General features: G+C 39.4%; 1 protein-coding gene across 1 annotated transcript; it reads right to left on the bottom strand.

The window, feature by feature from the left end:
* Nucleotides 1–5,342: 5,342 nt before the first annotated feature.
* On the bottom strand, nucleotides 5,343–16,581 carry LOC144493925 (heparan sulfate glucosamine 3-O-sulfotransferase 5). Its single transcript, XM_078213505.1, has 2 exons — nucleotides 16,475–16,581; nucleotides 5,343–6,273 (listed from the first exon to the last, which is right to left on the bottom strand). The coding sequence occupies exons 1-2, from the start codon at nucleotides 16,579–16,581 to the stop codon at nucleotides 5,343–5,345; spliced, it is 1,038 nt and encodes a 345-aa protein (XP_078069631.1).
* Nucleotides 16,582–17,036: the final 455 nt, after the last annotated feature.

The following is a 17,036-nucleotide window of genomic DNA, read 5'->3' as shown; positions in this document are numbered from 1 at the left end:
CTGATTTAAACAGACTGTACACAATGGGTATCTTCAGGCAACAAGAATGACCTTCTGGTTTCCCATCAGAAACATACATGAGGTGATTGCAAACCAGAAAATTGCCATGATGTATGCAATGAAGAAGATCAATGAACATATATTTCACACCATCAATCTGATTGAGAACACAGGTACTGTCACACCATTTCAATGTTTGTCAGATTCTAATTATCTGCCTTAAGAATGCGGATAGTTAATTGTTATTGGCCAAGATAGACGCAGGCGCAAGTAGCAACATACTTGTTCTGCAAATTCTAAAAGGCGTAGCCATATTTGTGTAAGGCCTTGGTGAAACCTACTACTTTCAATGTACAGTGGTTCACTAATTTCATGTTCAGGATCCATATTCGTGGAGTGTAAGTACAATCAGTCACCTTGGGTGTTACAGATGTTCTACATCGTAGAGACTAAAGGACTCAGCAATTGCATGCCTACCAGTAAACCATGACCTCACATGAGTGACAATCCATGGAATCAGTCAGATTTCACACAGATGATCAACCTCAAAAACTACTCCGCTGTTCACAACCGAACATTGAAATATACAGAATGTATTGGCAAAATTGGCAGTTTCAGGGGAGCTGCAACATTAAGCCTACAAGAGAATACAAGTCCATTGGCTGATCTGGTATATTTTGTGTGATGGAAATAAGCAATTAAGTTCTGAGCAATTAAAGAAACCTCCAGACAAGGTTACCATTACAAGATCTGAGTGTAGTTGTAGATTACCTCTATGCTTTAGAGAATCATATTCACCAGTCCCATACACTTGCACAATGGTAACTAAGCATGACATGTATTGGAAATGGTTCAATTTCTTTGGAACAGGGGGCAAGTATCTTCAAAAAGAAAGGGGGATGTTGTAATATGCTGTTAGAGGATAGCAGGATGCCATTACTAGAAGGGAAGTATGTCATGCAATCCAGTCTGAGTTTCAGTTTAACCTATGAACAGAGAACAGCACAAGCTTTCTACCTTTGTATAAATGTTCTCAAGTGCCTAGTCTCAATAAATGAACCCAAAATATGTTTAACCAGTCCCTTAAGAGTGATTAGTGCCTTTATTTCATTATAACAACACAACATAGTCAAACAGTCATTGCCAATTACTCAAGGGTTGACATTAACCCTCCAATCCAAAGGGAGCATTGATGCTGGAGAGGTAAAATGATGTGGGATGTCATTTTCCCCAAGATGTTCCCAAACCTCTCACAACTTGTACTTCCCTATATTGCGGCAGAAGGCGGCTGCTCACCTGTGGGAGCTGGACTTAATTTAAATGACAGAGTTGTATCACATTGCCATCCTGTGTGCTATCTTGCAGCAATAAAAGTTCAGAGCACAGGAAACCCAGGGAAGATTTTTAAAAATATATACTTTTTAAGGTTTCTTGTGGGTCAGGAAGAACAGCAGTCTGCCTTTTGATCCCAGAAAGGTACTTTAGGCCTCCCCTGTCCCAGGTTTTCCCTTAATACCATTAACTTGCACTCTGTACCATTTCCCATCCATGCGTGCTATGCTGGAGACTGTTTCTGTGGACTCTCAGCATTAATCTAACATTTCATTAATCTTGATGCCATGATGATGGTGATATCCTTCCTGCACAGGCAGGAGTCAGTGTTGGAGATGTAAATGAGGCCAAAGAGTTCTAATGCTCTGGCTTCACAATCTATGTGGATCTGAACAATTTACTGATGTTTGCTGATCATTTTAACCCCACACACACCCTGATTTCCGTTCTGCTCTTCATTTTCTTATTGGTCCCAAAGTTCAGCACTCTATGAAGCAGTACCTACCAAGTGTGAGTTGCCTAAATTGAAAAGGACAGAAGTTGTAGTTGTATATACATGTTTCTGTAGTTGACTGTTGTGTGCTCATTTACACTCTTCTTTCTCTTTTCCTTGCTAACATCTATACAAGTTACAAATGCCGATGCATACTTGCAGCAAAATGTATAACAATCTTGGTTTTCAAATACGTGTAGGATATTTTTGTATGCTTGAAGTTAATTATTCCATAATGATGCAGGAGGTTGAAGGTGCTATTCTGAGATAATGCATTAAAGCTGATTATCTCTTGCAATTCCACTGATAGACAAGGTTAATAAGGAAAAATTGGAATCTGATCACTTAGGCCAAGAAATGTCTGTGGTTTTAACATTAATGCACAGCTGCTACACCAAGCTTGAAATGAATTAAACACCCAGGATTTTAATAGTCTTTTCTGTGTTATTTTATTATTACACCCAGTTTGTGCCTGCAAAATATTAGATATTAAGTGGAAGTTTATAACTTTAATAGTGAGATTATCACTTCAGTTAAATATCAAGTGCTGAAGTACTGACACTAGACCAAATTGTAACATAAACAGGCCGTACTGTACAGATATGGAACAGAAATTAGTTTTATGGAAAATTATGAATTAAGTCAAAATAATAAGAGGGTGTACATAAGATCCTGATAGCTAATACAAAACATTTATTTTACAGTCTAGTAACAGAGGTGTTTGTGTTGCACAATTACATAGATATTTCCAATGTGCTCCGAAATAGTGTACTTCCTTTCACTGCTTGGCAGATAATGATGTTAGCAGCAGCATGCCAAGTTGTTAACTACTATGCAAGAACAAGAGTCACATTTGAAATAAACTGCAGAGGGTGTTAACATTTTTGAGCTTTGTGTATGTATAGAGAATGGGTCAGGGCCTAATTTAGAAAGATATGAATATAGAGAGCAAAGTGTGCAAGAGTACGTTAGAGAAAACTGAAAATCTATTCTCAGTTTAAACATCCAGTTCAGAATCAGTAATATACAAAATAGAACTGCTCAGTGTCAAACTAGTATTTACAAAAGTATGTTACATATATACAATTCCGTCATGTGGCTATGTTGGTTGTTTGTTGTTGGTAAAAAAGGCAAAGTAGAGTTTCCATCTAATCAACAGTAAACGTTACCTTAAAACATAAGTAGTCAGGATGCTTGCTCTAAAAACATCAGACTTGAAAAATTAAGCTGTTGATTTTTTGGAGTCTCTGAGAGACTTTTAATAACACAGAAATTATGCAGTCAGAAAATTAAACAAAATTCGTGTACAGCAAGGGAATTCCATTTGAAGCTGCAGTACCCTAAACATTGTCATTAAATGAATCATTTTTCAAGGTAACATTGAAAGACGCCGACTAAAATAAAACACTCTCATCGAACCAAATCTATTTAACAATAAACACAATTCAGCTGAAAAACCTGATAGGTTTATTAGCTTTTTGGGAGCTTTGCCAAGCTAATCCATGCTGACATATGCTTTTCCTTGGCTTTTCTCAATTTTAACCATAACTATATTGAGATTTGCATTTTGAGTAACTGAAGATTGCTAGACTGGGCGGTACATAGCTAAGATTAACCTTATGCCAATCTCCTAGTCTCAAGTGGTCAATTATCAATCTGAATTATGATTGGCTACACATAAACATTGCTGAAAGAGTAAGAGTAGGGTACGCTCTCAGTCAAGGAATTCTGGAAAAAGAGGAAAAATATATTTTAAAAATGCTTTCCCCAATTTTCAACCCTTCATTTGTGAAGCTGCGGATTTGTGTTAATGTGTGGCTGTGCACCTTTCCTATGCCAACTATCCAATCTTTATGTATGAGGCAAGGCAGTGAATGTTTTCAGGTTTTTGAGGTGCAATTAATGGGCACATCATAACTGATTCCAGTCCTCTTCCAACACAATGTCCACATGCACACTCACTCCAGCTGGAGGTAACTAGATGATGATCATGAATGAAACCTGACTGATATTCCCTCCCATAAGAAGTACTTAACCTATTTATGAAATTCTCAAAACTAGTTTAATTTGTTGAAAGGTAATTTGTTGAATGAATATTTCTTGTGGCTGAAACATGTTATGCAACTTTAAAAAAAAAATTAAATGTCAATATTTGAAGCACTGATGTATCAATAGCCAATGTCAGTGGTGAGAGTTACTGTAAAGTTTCACAGCTATAGTTGTGCTGGAACATTTGAGATAAGGAATAAAACTGCTTTACAACACACCACAATATTCATTTTCACATATTCCTTATCCTAAACTTTTTCTCGACTCTAAAATTATGTTTGTCCATTGTCTAACAGATAGCTGTGGTGACTGAAGAAGATGCTGGAAGATCAAAATGGTACTGCATTTTTAGGGAGTCACATGTAATAAGCTGCTTCACTCATTTTGCTTAGTAGACCAGATGGATGGGAGTAAGTAAAATACTTTACATCGGAGATGAATTATTTTAAGCTCTGGAAAGTATGAATAAATTGATGGTAGTTTAGAGCTTAATAGATCTAATACATCCTGTTATTAAATATATTTACATATTTTATGTCACCGCGTTTTCCAGGAATGTTTTTCTGAGAGAAAATGGCTATGCATTTACCTCACTGTAGAGTCAAATTGTGTGACAGCTGTCTAGTGAGTTGGTGCCTACTTCAAAATGACAGCAGTTCACTACAGTCTGTCAAAATTGAGGGAAAAATGTAATCAAAACCTTCAGAGCATGCACTAGTGATTGTACTGTACAAACTAAAGCTACGTGAAAATAGCAATTCCCCATTGAAACATACAGCCAAATTAAAAGAAAGTCTATTAGGTTGTGCAGTTGATTTCAGCAGTTTTACCCTCTGGTGTGACCAAGGTTGCTCCATTCTGCTAACCCCAAACCAGACAGGGGACAGAACAGAGGCAGGGCAGTTGGTACAAGAGTTCCAAAGTTCACTTTGTTGTTGACGATTCAGTGAAAATCTTAGCAACCTTGATGACTAATAGCCTCACACTGAAAGATATAGGAAGTGTTAAAATCTGACTCTTATTGGCAGAAAAGATCCAGGCACCCCACATAAAACTGGTTTGTCTTGTCCCAGGTCGGGCAGCAACCACACGTAGGGACTGAACGGGAGTGGCAATGGTTGATCTTAGTTTCAGATAGGCAATGATCTTTTTAATATTGCCTACTTTGCTCTGCAATAGATTTCTCAAAAATTTAATAATACAATTTGCTCCCTTTGCCAAGTTTCTAAGAAAAAAATAAACATGATTATAAAGCAATGATCTCTGCTTTATACTCACATCAATCTTTTTACTAAAATGACCAAATGGAAGAAATTATAGAACCTTTAAACATAATTTTTTAAGTAAAACATACCATCCCATTTATTGGGAAGGATGACTATAGTTAATTGGCAACCATTGAAAGTATGGAATATCACTGCTTTGATAGAAAATTTTTGCTTTACATCAACACACAGTGTTGCAAGGATCACTTATACGGCCAGCTAAATGTCCGCCCAGTGATCTGATAAAACTTCTGATTGAAAGGGTGAAAAAACTTGTGCAGTTTGTTGACAACCAAGGGATCCACTTCGGGGTGTATCCGTCCTTTACTGCCTGCCAGACACTTGTTAAACACAATGTTAAACCGCAGACAGTAAAACCCCCTTGTGGCGTTAAAGTATAAATTATACTGGCTTATTCTGGGGGGCAGATTCAGAAACTTCTCCACTAGCTGGAGTTCAGGCAATGGCTCAGTTATGAGGCGATCACCATCCACAATGTGAAACTGTTCAATGGGAAAGTACTTGAGCCATCTCTCTAGGTGTTTTGTGTATATACTAGTTCTCACAGCCTTGTATTTAGTGTTTACCTCACAGGTAGTGGGGTCAATTGCAAGCTTCTCAAATTTGTAGTATGTTTTATTCTTCCTTTCCTTCCCCTCCAGCACCTGAGTGTAATCTGAAATGGCTCGAGTTGTTGGCTCGCGCACAATGATCAGCAATTTGATGGACGAGTTCATTTTGAAAATTCTTTCGGGGACTTCCTCAGTGATGAAGTATGCTGGGCTTTTCTCAATAGTGATCTGATAGGGGTAGGAAAAGGGCATTTTTTTCCTGTACCATTCAATGCCCTTAGCATAGTTTTCATCATTGTCAAAAAAATGGATTTCCTGTGAGGCTTTGACTACAGCTGGGTGTAAGTTCAGCATTTCGAGCAGGGCACGTGTTCCACCCTTGCGGACTCCAATAATAATGGCCTGGGGAAGCTGTTGCACCATGTTGTGTAGTCTGATTTGTTCCTTTGTTGCATTGCCTTTGCGTAAATCATGTGACAAGCCTCGCTTGTACTGCAAAGCACGAAGCATGATTTGCTCTTGGTCCCCAAATTGACCTTCGATGGGACATGTAGGCTGGAGTCTGTAATAAAACAAGCATGGTCAGTAAAGCTCTATTGGATATCAACACATTTGTGACATTCATCCACCATTGACACCTCATTAGATTCACCTTACTCTTATGCAGGTTGTAATGACACCCATTCATCAATGAGCCATTAAAACATTTTCTTTATCAAACAGCTGTGATACAAGAAGAAAAAAGGTTACAATAGCAATACAACGCTTTCTTGTTTTATCACCTTAATTAGAAATAACCTGAGAACCTAGGATATACGCCAAAATTCTACCGCCCTGCCCGCCATGGGAATTGGAGCGGGCGAGGGGTGGAACATGGGAAGGTCCGTTGACCTCGAACAGGATTTTACAGTTTCAGGATGAGCAAGGCTGTAAAATCCCACCCAGTCCAAAGATGTGCGGGTTAGGTTGATTGGCCATGCTAAAATTGCCCCTTAAGTGTGCTGGGATGCGTAGATTAGAGGGATTAGCGGGTAAAATATGTAGGGATATGGGGGTAGGGCCTGGGTGGGATTGTGGTCGGTGCAGACTCAATGGGCCGAATGGCCTCTTTCTGTACTGTAGGGTTTCTATGGTTTCTATATAATCTCCACAGAGCTCTGTGATGACTGAAATAATAGACCAGTAATTTAAAGTGATTGGAGTTTATTTTCATCTTTGCTGTCAAGTGGTAACCTGGCAGTGTGGATCGTCCACCTATTGGAGAACCTAATATTTGCTATTCTGTTAAAAGCAGAAGGATTCTGCAATAATCACACAATCTGTTCTTACATGTTGCTGCTCAGCGGCAGAGGTGAAAGAAAAACCAAATATATTTCAGGAAGGCTAGTGGGCCACTTGGGCCAAATGCCTTGAGGATAAAGATGACGTTCGTATCTTATAAACATGTTATTTTTAGCATGAAGATCATCATAAACATTTTGTGGCCTAAAGCCCATTCACCAGCCTTCCGGTCTGAATGACCGAGTTCAACAGCAATGATGGGAAGATGAAGCAGAGAAAATGGAGAGAAAGTCTAATAGCTAATACAGTAGTATTAAATAATTTATACTCAATTTTCAGAAGCTGCTTAGCATTCATACTTCATAATCACTTGAATATTAATTTTAATATATAAATAAATTGCTGTGAATTTTCTAAAAGTCGGCTAATTTGATACATAACTGGAACAGAATTTTATTATTGTCAAGTGCCAACACAGTTTTCGCTGCAACACATTCAATCTCCGTTTGTTTCTCTCCCATTGCTCCTGATGAAAATTACATACAAACAGATTGCGCTCCAAGGGGAAAACTGGGGTATTTCAACATTAGAAGCACGTTAGCACTATTATTTCTGAGTTGTTAGCTCCCCATGCCTGTAAACAAGGAAGATAAATGCAGAGAAAAGGGGAAACTGAAGTAAAAGTGTTGAAGAATTGAATAAGAATATCGACTTACTGGCTGCAGCAGGTAAATCTATTTTGCAGGGTTACTATTTTACTATTCTGACGAAGAGTCATACAGAATCAAAAGGTTAACTTTGTTTCTCTCTCCATATGTGCTGCCAGACTAGCGAATGTTTTCAGCATTTTCCATTTTTATTTCACTATTCAGGGTTGATTTCACTGCATTGGTGTAAACAGGGCAGTACTGGCTCTCAAATAGAATTGGGTCATTTACTTCCCAAATTTGGGTCTTGAGAGGGAATGCCAGACTGGTTCAGGAAGTTGCTATTCCTAAAATGCAAATCAGTGCACATTAAAATGAAAAGGTCAAATGGTTGGAATGTATTAGTTATCGATCTGTCTTGAGCTGCCTCACGAAGGATCCATTGGAAGCAGATCCAAAGAAAACAGCAGCCATTTGAGCAACGTTTCTCACCTTTCCTGTTCTGGGCTCTGCCTCTTGGCTGGCTCAGGAAGGGAACCAATCAATTTCTTGTCTTCCCGGGGAGAGAATTGAGCCAATGTTTCAAGTCTAGATGATCCTTCTGACGATCTTTCTGAGCTCTGACGAAGGATCATTTAGACTCGAAACGTTGGCTCTACTCTCTCCCCACAGATGCTGTCAGACCTACTGAGATTTTCCAGCATTTTCTGTTTTTGTTTCAGATTCCGGCATCCACAGTATTTTGCTTTTATCTTGTCTTTTCAAAGCTGATGAACTGCAGGAGTCCAGCCACTTGGCTCCTACAGATTGCACACAAGGCCAGGGAATAAATGGTTCAGACTACTCTTCGACAATAGCTGGCAGGTCTCTCCCACTACTGCTCATTAACTACCTAAAGTTAAAATTGCCCGTTGTACAATCCAGAGAAAATTGATGATTTGTCGTCTGGATATTAACGGCTGGCTTTCGACAGAAGTCATGCAATCAGCTTGGCAAAAAAGGAAGTTGTGAACAAGTGCTCAACCGTTAATGTGGGGCATTATCTGTCAGTTAAAGGAGTGGGACAAGGTGGAAAAACTCCATTGACTCTGTGTTTTGGATAAGCTTCAAACAATGGTAGGCATGAATTCCAGTCTAGGCATGTCCATTCAGAGGGGTGATACCGACCCATTATGATTCAATTCAGAACTTTCCAGTAACTTGATAGATTGTGTTGAAGTTTCAAAGGTCAATTGACAACCCCCCGCCCCTGCCCCCCCACCCACCCCCTCCCCAACAGCTATCTTAACAGTTCAACAGTGAGCATTTTAAAATAAATAATGGCAGTTCCATTATCTCCCATACAAGCATAGTTCTTGTTTGAAGTTATGAATATGACATAGCTCTTACTGGGCATGACACCAGGAATATCTGAACCACACAATATTAGTTACTAAAGAGTAATAACTAAATTACTGTGGCTCTGTTGGCAGAACAAATGTTCTAGCCTAACCTTTTAGGGCAATTTCCTATATAAGTGTTTGAAGGGAGTATCTCATCTATATGAGACAAATATATTAGGTGGATAAAATGCAGATTCTTCTTTGCTTATGTCTAATAATTAATTAAAGTCAATTTTTCTTTTCAACTCTGCACTTGGTATTAGCCCTCAGCAATCTAAGTGCTTCAGAAGATTAGAAGGTAATTAGAGTTAAAGATGTCCATTTGATTCATCTTAATTCATTCATTGAGAAGAGAGATCTGAATGTCTCCTCCCATTCCCCCACTTCTATTAGAAACTTATTCTGCAGATTCATTACTCTTTGCGACGAAGGAACTTCTTCCCATCCATCTTAAAATTATTAGTTTGAACAAGTTGCTCCTGGTTCTACTCTTGCAGTTTAAGTTAAAGTAATATCAACTATTTCTCTTCTCTTTACAGTAGTAGTAGAAGACGTTACCATAAAATCACCTCTTGTGAAGACCAAGCTTTTCCAGACCTTCATAACTCATAGCACCAGTGGCAAGACTGCCCTGTGGGATTTCAGATCCTGACAGTAGGACCAAATGGGACCCTGGGCAGGATTCTCTCGACACGCTCACCTCAAAACCGGAGAATCCCGCCCAAGGCCAATAGACCTTTGCCTGGTCCGACCCCCGCCCGCTACAATTCCTGTGGAGGCAGGACAGGAGAATTCCAGCCCCTGAGTCTGCACATGCCAAAGTGAGACTAGGGTTGCAACACTCTGAGAGGTGGCCTCCTAACTGGTTGGCTTTATTACCAGTCTAACACTAACAGCGAGTGGGCTCTTGATTCTGCTGATCTCATTAGAGGGAGAGATGGGTGAAGTGAAAGCAGGTAGAAGATCTCAAGGCACCCTCACCATGGGGGTCAGACTAAATTAATAATGCAGATTGGGGAAGGCAGAAGGCCCCATGAAATGGAGAGGAAAGCCTTTTTGGAGCCATTGATAGGGAATTTGCCTTTCTTTCCCAAGACCCTGCCCATAAGGCATGGTGCCTCTGGCTCTAATGACACCCAAGACAGTTGCAGCTATTCCACCATTGACAGGCTCTAATTGGTATCTTTAATATTTGAATTGGCAGATTGTCTTCGCACTTTTGAAGTGTTTGAATGCCTCTCTTTTTCTTGGTCACCACAACAGGACACAATATTTAAACTGTGATATGACTAGAACATCATAAAGTTTGAGCATTGCCTCCTCTGACTTTTATTTTATTGTTTTGTCCATAAAGTTCAACATACTATTGGATTAGTTGGTTGTTTCTGTATTGGTTGTACATGTTTAGCTTTAATTTCCTGAGCCTCATCCAGTTTCATCCTTAACTCCTTCAGCACTATCCATGGAGCATCTGTGTCTCTTTTTCCTTCTTAAGCCCTTCACATTTTTCAGCACAAAATTTCACCTGCCATGATTCTATCCACTTACATATCTTATCCAACACATTACGTCATTTCTGAGCTTTTTCTTCACATTCCACTGCTCCATCCAGTTTGCTATTGGCTGCAACATTGTCACTGCAATAACCTTTAAATCTAGGTCATTCATGTAATGCCTGAAAAAAGTGGTCCCGGCACTGAGTTCTGAAGTACCCCCCTTCGTACTGGTCTCTCGCAAACATAACATAATGCACTCAGTTCTACCTTTCAGCTAGCTTTAGCTGAAAGGTAGAACAGAGGTCATACCATGAATCCATGCAACTTTGAGTTGGGTGGAGTTTTATCAAAAGCCCTCTGGAAATTCCTACAGCATGCCACTAGGATTAACTCAGTCCACTTGGATTGTCACTTTCTCAAAGAAGTTGAGGAGGTTAGCCACACAAGATAATTTCCCTTCCAAATCCATGTTTACCGCTGTTTGTTGGACTTGCTGTCTACAACTTGACTATTACTACATTTTGTTGTAAAGCATTTTGGGGCATCACAAGATTATGGAAGGTGCCAAATGAATGGAAGCAACATCTACCTCAAATTTATTCCTGATAACTAATTCCATGCTTAGCTGGAGTGGAAGTAAAACAACAATGATGCTTGCATTTATATAGCACTGTTAAGCTTTCTTTCTTATGGTTGATGGTGTATGGTAACAATTATAACTTTACATGTAGGTAGTTAAGGCAGATAATTGCATCAGAAGAAGCAGCATGTATTGCTGAGATTCTCCTTCACATTTGTGAATCAGATATTGGATCATTGGCTGGGATATAAAAGGCCTTGTTATGGCAGGACCTGCCGCGGGAGATTCAGCGGCCTAGCTAAAAGTCCACTGACTTTCGATGGGACCAGCCAATCCTGGTGGTGGATTGGGCCAGAAGGCCTTGCCCATTAACTGATCCATGGTCTGATATTTTCCATTTCTGCATCCAGTCTCTACTTTTTCCATTGATTATAAGGGTACAGTTTAGGGTTGCCCATGAGTTTAATAGAAAATCAAAATCATTGGGATCATCTGCATTACATCTTCCATGAGGTGTTTGTTTCTGACTTCTTATGAACTCAATTTTGGCTCTCCAATCTTTCTTCAGGTTGAAGTCACATTGTTAAAGGTTAAGCACATGGATTTAAAAGAGCTTATGTGACTTCAAACAGTGTTGAGAGATATTGTTGAGGTCCTGGTGAAGGGAAAAACATTGTTTTTCTTAGATTTGCTGGACCTCCCAGGGGTTGCAGCACCACAGCAAATGGAGAGCAACGTGCGACAGCAGGGGGAGCCAGGATATTGGGATCATCTTGGGAGTTTCAGTGCAGTGTTCAATTTGACACTAAGAAATCGAGTGTGGAGTATGGTTTCTTCTGATCCAGACAAGTAAGTGCACAGTATTAGGCCATATTGCGGATGTCCAAAGCAGTGACGTTGAGGCTCCCCAGACAATGCTTACCAGTTTCAGGACCAGGTTGACCCTTGTTTTCATCTTGTTTGCTGTCTTCTTCATGTGGTTGTAGAAGGTTAACATGTCATCCAGCTTTGTCCCAAAATAGGTCAGAATGGGGCTGTGGTAGCATGGCCCTTTTAAGGGGGCATTTTCAAAGGGCCACGTGGTCAGACTGGACCCAATGAAGTGTTGAGGTGGGAAGCTGAGTCAATCAAGTGCCGGGGCACATATCCCGGGCTGGGGGTGGATCCGCAGTTGGAGCCAGGAAGGAGTAGTGTACTGTTGCATAGTTATTCTGTCTGACCCTGTTGTAAATATAATTATTTGTTTGTCAGCAATAAAATGTTTTATTCTTTAGCCTCAGTGAGTCAGCCTCAATTTATTACAGGGGCCATGTCACATCACACTACCACAGATTTCAGGATGTGCTTTGCATTCTTGTTATCAAGGTGGAATTCAGTGGCTGTTGTTTTGTCGGGGTTTAGCTGATCTTTCGTTTCTGGAAATATTGCTCCATGTGTTGGAGGCAGGTTCAACTGAGGCCTTCAGAAGAGAATTGGATAATTATCTGAAGAGAATAAGATCCTCTTTCAAGGTGGAGATGGCTATTTCTGTCAGCAGGGCTAGGTCATGTAAACTTATCCACTTTCGGTGGCAGCATATTGCTTGTGTAGACATTGAAGCTTGGGTACTAAGCCTCGTGGAAGTTCATTGTTGAAGAAAACAGGTGAGCTGACTTTGTGGACCAAATGGACACTTAACTGCCCATTGCTCAGCATAGAAACAGAAGCAGGTGCAGGCCATTCGGCCCATCAAGTCTATTCCACCATTTATTTTGATCATGGCTGATCATCAAGATCAATATCCCGATCCCACCTTTCCCCCCTATCCCTTGATCCCTTTGGCCCCAAGAGTTATATCTAATCAGTATCCATAGCAGGCTGTGTTTTGAGCCTGGAGATGAACACGTTTAATATAACAAGGTTAATGGTTTTTGCATGGCCTGTTTTGTCACCCTTTTTGAATATGGGCAGTAATAAGCCTGTTGTTAATTTGCTGGACCCTCTCATAACGATTGTCAAAGCTGTGCAAATCTCTCCCCTAGTATCTGTCAGCACTGGGATAAATACCAAGTATCCCTAGGGTTTTATTTGCTTTAAGCCTGTTTAGCCTATCTAGAACTTCCATCTCATTTATAACAAAAGCCATTGATTTTACTTGGGGTATTTTTGTTTTGCAAGGACATGTTGCTCATGTCTTCCCTTGTGAATACTTGGAGGGAACAGTCGTTCAGAATATTTATTATGTTGTGCTCATCCTCAGTCTCGAAACTGTTTGCATCTTTTATGCTTTTCCTCTCTCCGCTGACTGCCTTTTGTTATTGTGGTGCTGTATGAATTCTTTTGAATATTAGGCTTAGCCTCAGCTGCTATTTCTTTTTTTTCCCCCTGCCCACACTTTTAACGTGTTTCTGCAGTTTCTCCTTCAATTTGCTCTATCTCTTATTCCTACAGAGAATCTGTCAATTGAAACAAGTCACACCCACCCTCCCATTTTGTTCTCCTCCTCCCTGAAGGCAGTGGTTAATGCTGACCATGATTACACCATGTACTGACATCCCCCTGATATATCAGACAAATGACTATTCTTTATGTGTGAACTTGGGGACTGACTTGTTATATTATCATATAATTATTATGTTTGGGATATGTCGAGCTCAACTATGTCCTCAATTCAAATCTACAAAGATATTCAGATGGCTGGATTCGGACCAGGAGTTCGGAACTGTTGATTTTCTTTCCTTTCCTGAGGCTGAAAGCAATATCCTTTCACCATTTTGGTTGAGGTTATCTAAATCAGTGAACTCCGTGGATCAAAACTGGGATTTTATTTGTCTGTATGTTTGAGTACTATATTAAGTAGTTTGTTTACCCACTCAGGCAAGTGTAGAGACTGAACTAATTGTTGTCATTCTTTCTGGAACTGAACTAAAACCTCCTTCCTCTTGCATGAAAATGACTGCGTCCACAAAACACAAATCCTCGAGTCCAGACAGTCCTGAAATGAATGTTCAGCTATAAATAAAGGCTTATGTTCTGGGCATGATGTGTGGGAGCTATATCATATTCAGAAACAGTATTTATCGTATCACACCAGCACAAGGCTGACCTGTAATATCAGGAGAAAGAGCAAAAGCTGGCCTTTTACTCGCACCACGGGAGAAACTGGAAAGTAACATTGTATAAATAATAATGAAAGAAATGAGCTTTAAATCATATTAACATGATGTCAGTTTATGACACACAGCTGACATAACTACATTAAATTTATTTTTAAATTATTGAGCATGTCTGCCTTACAGAACAATTACAGAGATGGGTTTCATCAAAGATTTATCGATTCCAATCATAAATTAGAGCGATCTATTTATTGCTACTAACAGTAGGACCAATCAGGGAAACATATCAATTTCCTTTTGAATATCCAACAGTTCCCTTCTCCTACTATTGATTAACAATTCTTGCAATTTTTTTTCTCCAGGCACGAGTGACTTGTCATTTATACACTACTCTGCGGGATCAGTATCTTGACTATTCCCTCAGATAGAATATCTGTACACCACATTAATGTAAAATGTGTTCATTCTGATCCTACTGACATCACACCATTTAGTGTGAACGTGCAAAGTAACCCAATTTGAATTTGTTAGTCCCTTGCAAGCATAGTCAGGTCAATTTTATTACAGATTGCTTAAGGTTAATTGCTTCTTTTTTTTAAACAAGTAAAAAAACTATTGTAAAATATGCTCACAAAAAGCATTTTAAAGCAATGTGGATATTATAATAAGTGGTTGTTCAGAAAGTGCCATTTAATTTGGAAAATATAGAATGCATGATGCATAAATATAAATATATATATATTAGGAATCAAGATTCCTGCTGGTCACATCAGAAATAATTGGAAATCAGATGGGATGTGGCATTCTGAACTCATTTGGTGTCACATTGTGTGTGAAATGCGACAGTTTGACAGACATCTCATGTCAATGCGGCAGTAGGATCAGTCCATGTTTCAGGCACAGTGTTGCTGATCAATCAAACTAAAATCGATGGCCGATTTCCCTTTCAGACACAAAATAAAAGAAGTGGCAAAAGCATTTCTCTTTTCTTGTTTCTTTGCATTGTTTGTATGAATGAATTCATAGCTGAACAGGCTCTATCAGAGATCATGGATGTGAGAGCCGGGGAGGAGGTGGTGGTGGTGGTGGGTATGTGGGTGGGTGTTGGGGTGGGGGGGGGAAAGTGAGGGCGGTCACTGGCTGATGAGTAAAAGACAAGGCCACTGCAAGAATTACAGCATCTGTAAATGTCAGGATGTGGGTTGCAATTAGAAGTCCAGGATAAGGAAGAGAGAAAGTACATTCCGAATATAAATGGCTTGAGTGGTGGGAGAGTGGGGGTGCAGTTAACGGGTTGGGGGGAGTGCAGACTTAAAAAGTAATATATGTTTTATTTTATAGCTATTTGATTCTTAATTGTATTGTTTTATTTAAATTTATTTGAAACACTACCTGCACTGTCATTATTTTGTTGTTTCTTAATTTGATTTTCTCGCTTTCTTTCTTCTGTTGTCTTCCTCTTCCCCTTGTTAATTACAGTTAATTTCAAGACATTCACAGCAATGTCTAATGTTGAGCAGAGAATGACAACAAAAACCTCTTCCTTCACTGGTCATTATTGTAATGTAGAATTTTTATTATTTCTCTCCTTTTCATTTCTATTCCTGAATCAGATGTTAGGAGTTACCTGAGCGTGTTCCAGGTGATTCATAAGCTAATATTCAGCTCACGACCAATGAGGGGCAACTCAACATTTAACATCACCTCTTCATGCTTGAGCCACAACCAGTGATAACTTACCTTAGTTAATTTTATTTGCACAAAATAATTTCAGTTTTAGCTTTTACTTGTTTTTATACATCATCCTTGTTAGTTAATTTTATTTCTTCGACCATTCTAGCTTTATTGAATGAAAAATATTTATTAGAGATTTATCTATTGTTATAGGGGAGGCAGTGGCATTGTGAGCTGGGTGAGTAATCCAGAGTCCCAGGGCGAGATCTGGGGACAACGTTCAAATCCCATCATGGCAGATGGTGAAATTTGAATTCCATAAAAATCTGGAGTTAAAAGTCAAATGATGACCGTGAAACCATTGCTAATTTTCGTAAAATCCATGTTGACTTGAGCTCAGGCTTTCCGTTTATCAGACGGGCAAAGCATCTTGTCTTCAGGAAAGCTGTCCGAGATCCTGAACTTGTCGTCATGAACTCACATTGGACTGAATAAGCTCAAAGTTAAGAAAGCACATTCAACTGGAACTTAGCACGCAGAAAAAAACCCACAGGTAATGCAACAAAATTGTTACCCTTTCGATGTGAAAAGAGAATACATGTACTAACCTATCCAAGCTCCCAACTCTGGCAACTATATACAAGAGACTTCCAACAGCAAGGCTGCCCAGCACAAAGAGCTTCTGTCTCAGCAACACCTGCTGTTTGAATAGCATGGCCCTCCATCAATCTTCAGGACTGCTTCTTCAGCCTGTTGTGACCAGAGAGTAAAAACACCAATCAGAAATGGGGAAATCCATAGGTTACAATTAATTCAAAGTTACTCGATCAATCATTTTGTTTTTAAAGGTTAAGTAAACATACACTTTTTTAAAAAATGGAGCCCATAGACAATCTGTGAGATCAATGTTTTTCTCCATAATGAAGACTGATGATTCAGTGTAAAGTTTCCAGGAAAGTCTATTCATTTTTAACTTCTCTTTTGCATATTATTAACAAAAACGTTTAGTGCCAATTTGCAGGACTTGGCACCATTCCCTTGCAGTTATCTCTGATAGATCACAATGTTTGGTAGGACACTTGTACCTGGAGCAGAAGGACTAATCCGTTGCCTTTTGCCTGAGAAAATTTGGATTTTTTTAGGTTGTGGTGTTCAAAGGGGCTATCACAG

The sequence above is a fragment of the Mustelus asterias genome, chromosome 5 (genome assembly GCF_964213995.1).
Source record: "Mustelus asterias chromosome 5, sMusAst1.hap1.1, whole genome shotgun sequence".
NCBI classification, from domain to species: Eukaryota; Metazoa; Chordata; class Chondrichthyes; order Carcharhiniformes; family Triakidae; genus Mustelus; species Mustelus asterias.
The sequence above is the reverse complement of the archived record's forward strand: the minus strand, read 5'-3'. Positions and strand labels throughout refer to the sequence as shown.

Coding starts and splice junctions, on each gene's coding strand:
- LOC144493925 (XM_078213505.1), bottom strand. CDS start 16,581: ATGCTATTCAAACAGCAGGTGTTGCTGAGACAGAAGCTCTTTGTGCTG. Junction 6,274..16,474: donor AGAGTTGGGAGCTTGGATAG/GTTAGTACATGT, acceptor GTTTTATTACAG/ACTCCAGCCTACATGTCCCA.